General features: G+C 40.0%; 1 protein-coding gene across 1 annotated transcript in view; it reads left to right on the top strand.

The window, feature by feature from the left end:
- Nucleotides 1-5,874, top strand: part of LOC106873287 (DNA-directed RNA polymerase III subunit RPC2) — a 78,329-nt gene that overhangs the window by 36,827 nt on the left and 35,628 nt on the right. Inside the window, exons 17-18 of the mRNA XM_052965909.1 lie at nt 2,489-2,616; nt 5,382-5,467. Coding sequence (XP_052821869.1) covers nt 2,489-2,616; nt 5,382-5,467 — 214 coding nt within the window. The remainder of the gene's footprint in view (nt 1-2,488; nt 2,617-5,381; nt 5,468-5,874) is intronic.

Below are 5,874 nucleotides of genomic sequence, written 5' to 3'. Positions count from 1 at the left end.
AAAATGTCTTTGAGTTTGTGTTACAGAGCTGCCACTGACTGGCAGGAATTGGTTGTTTAGAATATGGGTGACCAAAAGAGAGACATTATTTTATGGGATAATATATCATCATCATCATCATCATCACCACTGTCTGGTTTCATTATCATCATTGTCGTCATCGTTATCTTTGGATTCATCATAATTATCATCATTACACCACCACCACCACCACCACCATCAGTCATGTATCATCTCAACTACTACCACTACCATCATCATAATCACCACAGCCACCCTCAGCATCACTGCCATCACTACTACCCCCACCATCATCATTGCCTTTACGTCCGCTTCTTCATCCATGCTGGCATCAGTTAGACAAGACTTGTACATGCCAAGGAAGTATTCTACAGCTGGGTGCCCTTCCTATCACCAACCCTTACATGCTTCCCTGTTCCTTCATACGATGGTCATCTCAACAACCTGATGTGCTTTAATGTCAGATGTAAACAATAACACTGTCTAAGCCAGTGGTCCTTAACCACAACTCTCAGGGGCTGCATGCAGCCCTCAAACATTCCTTCTGGTGGCCTTTGATGGTCTTTCCCTTTGAAATTTTTCTTGAATTGGTGTTTTACCTTTTTTGGTGTGAATCCCCTTCTCACCAATCCAGGTTTGGGATCTGGCCTGGATGTTAAAAAGGTTGAGAATTACTGAGCTAAATAGTGGCATATGCTTTATTCTAGGGCTGTGGGTAGCTGGAGTCAGAGTCGGTAAAACTATACTGACTCTGACTCACAATGTCTTTATTCTTTAATATAAACCAGTTAGAAGATAGAGGCCTACTCAAAGTACAAGCGTATGCATATGCTTTATGAGATATGTAGACCACAATCACTTAATTACATCAACAGGAGTCAGAGGTGCAAATAGTAGCGGAGTTGGAGTCCGAGGTGCAAGTGGTAGCAGAGTTGGAGTCCGAGGTGCAAGTAGTAGAGGAGTCAGAGTCCGAGGTGCAAGTGGCAGCGGAGTCGGAGTCCGAGGTGCGAGTAGCAGAGGAATCTGAGTCTGAGGTGCAAGCAGCAGAGGAGTCGGAGTTGAAGTTTTTTGTTTTGACTCCACAGCCCTGGTTTATACATGTAAACAATGTCAAGACACAGATGGGAAGGAACAAATACATGGTCACACACCTTGTGACAAGTATCTTCTACTGCGGTCCTGGGCTGGTGAAAGCCTCAAGAGTGGATTTCGTAGCTGGAAAATGAAAGAAATGCATCACCCTGGGACTCTATCAGTTACAACGAGTGTTCCAGCTGATCCGATCAATGGAACAGCTGGTTCGTGGAATTGACATGCAAGTGGTTGAGTACTCCACAGACATGCACACCCTTAATGTAGTCCTCAGAGGGACTCATTATGATACAAACTGTGATAGGGGTAGCCCTTTGAATTACAGGTATGACACATTTTTGCCAGCTGAGTGCAGTGGGGCAACGTGAAATAAAGTGCCTTGCTCAAGGACACAAAGAATAATAAATTGTACTTTACAAAAGTACAGAGTGACCCTTGAGATTAATGTAAAATTGTTTTTATTATAACTAAATATAAAAACAAACATTAACAAATATAAATATTGCTGTATAGTGAAACTGTATACCCCGCCTGGTAAAAAGTGGTAGGAACCAGCCATTACAAATAGACCAGTAGCCACTTGTTCAGAGAGGGTTGAGAGTCGAAGAGTTGAGAGTCGACCATTCTAGTCGGTGTCTTGTGGAACTATCAGCGATAGTAAGACAGAAGAAGTTAGTATATTACTATTCCGGTACGAAGAGATACAGCGGTATCGGATGACTAGTAACTATTGTGGCTACTAGCATAAAACAGCAACCACAGTACAATGGCAGTCACACATCACACCAGTGGGAGGAACCCACTTTACAACATCATCATCATCATCATCATCGTTTAACGTCCGCTTTCCATGCTAGCATGGGTTGGACGATTTGACTGAGGACTGGTGAAACCGGATGGCAACACCAGGCTCCAGTCTGATTTGGCAGAACATATATATATATATATCATCATCATCATCTTTATTTAGCGTCCGTTTTCATGCTGGCATGGGTTAGATGGTTTGACTGGGACTGGCCAGCTGGAGAGCTGCACCTGGTTCCAGTCTGATTTTGGCATGGATTCTACAGCTTGATGCCCTTTCTAATGCCAACCATTCCAAGAGTGTAGAGGGTACCTTTTACGTGTCAGCGGCACAGGTGCCTTTTACGTGTCACTGGCACAGGTGCCTCTGATTTCACTTGGCTTGATGTGTCTTCTCAAGCACTGCAAACCGCCAAAGGTCTTGATTACTTGTCATTTAAAGATAATGCTTCACCACCTCATGCTATGTCTTCTTAAGTCTACCACTTCCACAGATGCCCTCCTCATGCGCACACATACATTAACATTCTAGTTTATGTTTTAATAGTTATCTTCTATTTTTGTCTTAAAGCGAAACAACCCACTTAGAAATTGAACCGTTCACCATATTAGGGGTCTGTGCTGGTTTGATACCCTACCCTCATCATAACCAGTCTCCAAGGAACACCTACCAATGTGCTATGGGAAAACAGGCAATGGGTAAGTTGCTATTTTTTAATTAACTTTTTACTCTAAGAAATTGAATTATATTTATTATTATTATGGCTATTATTATTACTATTATAATTATTATTAAGGTGGTGAGCTGGAAGAATCGTTAGCACACTGGGTGACATGCTTAGTGATATTTCGTCTGCCACTACGTTCTGAGTTCAAATTCTGCTGAGGTCAACTTTGTCTTTCATCCTTTCGGGGTCGTTGAAATAACTACCAGTTATGCACTGGGGTCAATGTAGTTGATTAGCCTCCTTCCCCAACAGTTTTCAAGGCCTTGTGCCTAGAGTAGAAATAATTATTACTAAGGTGGCCGATGACAGTACCGCTTAATTGGCACCTGTGCCAGTGGCACGTAAAAAGCACCATTCGAGCGTGGTCGATGCCAGTGCCGCCTGACTGGTCCCATGCCTGTGGCACGTTACAAGCACCATTTGAGCGTAATTATTGTCAGTACCGCCTGACTGCCTTCCATGCCGGTAACATGTAAAAAGCACCATTAAAGCATGGTTGATGCCGGTGCCACCTGACTGGCACCCATGCCGGTGGTACGTAAAAAGCACCCACTACAGTCAAAACCATCCAACCGATGCCAGCATGAGAAGTGGACATTAAATGATGATGATGATGGTGATATGCAGGCATCGGTTGGAAGGTGTGACAGGATCTGGCCAGCTGAAGACCAGCCAGGCTTCATGTTTGTTTTGGCATGGTTTCTATGGCTGGATGCCCTTCGTAATGCCAACCACTTTACAGAGTGTACTGGGTGCATGCTTTTATGCATCTATTTTCCTGTTTGTATTGCCAGACCCCCCACACACACACACACTTTACAACAGAGGTAGCTGGTTTTCTCTTATTTTGTGTGCCAAATGGTGAAGAACTAGGACGAGATGTGGGCCACTGTCAGAGCTGACCAACCCATGTCAGCATGGAGAAACATCTGTGAAATGCCGGTGATGAGGGCGAGGATATTGGTGGTGGTGGTTGTGGTGGTGGTGATGACGAGGATATATGTATATACTCACATTGTAATTATGTAAATGTAATTATTGCCTCTGTGGATATCATGCACAGCTGGTTCTAAATTTCTTTTGTATATAATCTTTGTTGGCATGAACATGGCAGAATGGGTGTGGATACACGCGTATACACGTCGTGCATATAATACTGGCATATGCATGTATGTATGTATATATGTGTATATATATGTGTGTGTGTGTGTGTACATGTATTTGTTTATATATATTATATATATATAGGTGTATATGTTATTTACACACTCTTATCAATTACACATTTTATTGTTACTGTCTGTTAGTAATCTTGCTTATATATACATTTTAACAAACTTGAGATGTGTGTGTGTGTGGACACATACACATATATAAACATACATGTATACACACACACTTGTTATGAACATTGTTGTTAAGTTCTGCAAATAATCTTGTGTATATAGTACACATGTATGATGTAAATACATTTCGACAAAACCCGACATTCTGCTCCACCCCTTCCTTAACATTAATATTTCCCAGCATTGTTACATCATGTAACATATTTAGTTCCTTGTTTCATTCTTTTTTTCTTTGTATATAATGTCACTACTTTACTTTTTTATTTTATTTTATTTTATTTTTTTAGTTGTTGTTGTTGTTTAGCTCCTGGTCATCTCTAAATGAGCCCAGTTAACCATGATCTTCGGTTTTCGTTCTGTGATAGTTACGTTCTCTAAAGTGTCATTTGCTTTTCTTCAAAGCAGTTGGAAGTAATTCAGGCTTTGGTTGCTACTTTTAGCCGGACAAGCAGCCATATGCAGGCTTACTATGTTAAATATCTGATGTGTTTAACCCTTTCGTTACTGTATTCATTTTGAGATGCTCTCAATTATTCTTTGTTATATTTAACCCTTTCCTTACTGACCCGGCTGAAACCAGCTCTGGCTCTGAGTACAAATGTCTTGTTTTCAAAAGTTCTGAATTAAAATCTTCCACCAAACCTTAATCACAATTTATGTTCCTAACACTGGCTGAATGATAATTATGTTATTTTACTAAATTCTTTGTTATATTTAAAGTAATTGAAAGAAACACAGAGCATCTCAACAGTAATATGGTAACAAAAGGGTTAAAATATATATAATAGAGAAATAATTCTTAACCCTTTCATTACCAACCTGGCTGAAACCAGCTCTGGCTCTGTAGTACAAATGTCTTGTTTGTATTTCCTTTCAAATAATGGGGAGATGGGTGATAAAATAATACGTTGTCCCCTGGACATCGTAGTCTCAAGTCCTAAGACTCATGGGTCCGGTTACCCACTTTTCATGGCATGTAAATAACCAAGATAGCAGCACTCCTCTAGAATGCGATGTCAGTCCATTAAAAAGTTTACTCATTCATATCCTGCTGAATGGACTGGATTAATGTGAAATGAAGTGGCTTGCTCAAGACACACCACACCTGGTTTGGGAATTGAAACCACAAACTTGCCGTTGTGAATACAACACCCTAACTTAACAATTGGGCCATGCGCCTATGTTTAAAATAATATCCTTCAACTCAGATTTGAGGCCTTCTGTCTTTCGTTCGAAATTTATACAACGCATAGAAATACATCAAGTTGTTTTGTTACTAAATCTCTATAATTAATCATTTAATTAATTAAATATATCCCCGTTTGTATTGCTCTTTTTAATTGATTTTTGTTTGTTAATCAATAATTTTAATTTGTTTTTATTTCCTCAGGAACGATTGGTTATAATCAAAGAAACAGGATCGATACACTCCTCTACCTGCTCTGCTATCCACAGGCACCACTTGTTAAATCAAAGGTTAATCTAAGACTTCTTTTTGTAATTCATTATTGTTTCTTCTTCTTCTTCTTCTTCTTCTTCTCCTTCTCCTTCTCCTCCTCCTCCCATGGTTTGGTGGTTAGGATATTTGGTGGTGCATGGTTTGGCAATTAGGATATTCAGCTCACAATCACAAGGTCACGAGTTCGATACCCAGCAGTGCAAATCCTTGGGCAAGATGCTTTATTTTGCTCCAGTCCATCCAGTCGGCAAAAATGAATAGGTTTTTACCTACAAGAATAGGTGCAAACACTAATATTTATAAAAACATGTAACATATTAATAAAAATCTGTAAATGTACAACCATCCAGATATCTGAGTACCTTATTATTTTTTCTAATATATAATTCATGTACATCACCTCCAAACCTTCCAATTTATGTGT

The sequence above is a fragment of the Octopus bimaculoides genome, chromosome 2 (genome assembly GCF_001194135.2).
Source record: "Octopus bimaculoides isolate UCB-OBI-ISO-001 chromosome 2, ASM119413v2, whole genome shotgun sequence".
Taxonomy (NCBI): Eukaryota; Metazoa; Mollusca; class Cephalopoda; order Octopoda; family Octopodidae; genus Octopus; species Octopus bimaculoides.
This window is presented reverse-complemented; position numbering and strand designations above follow the sequence as displayed.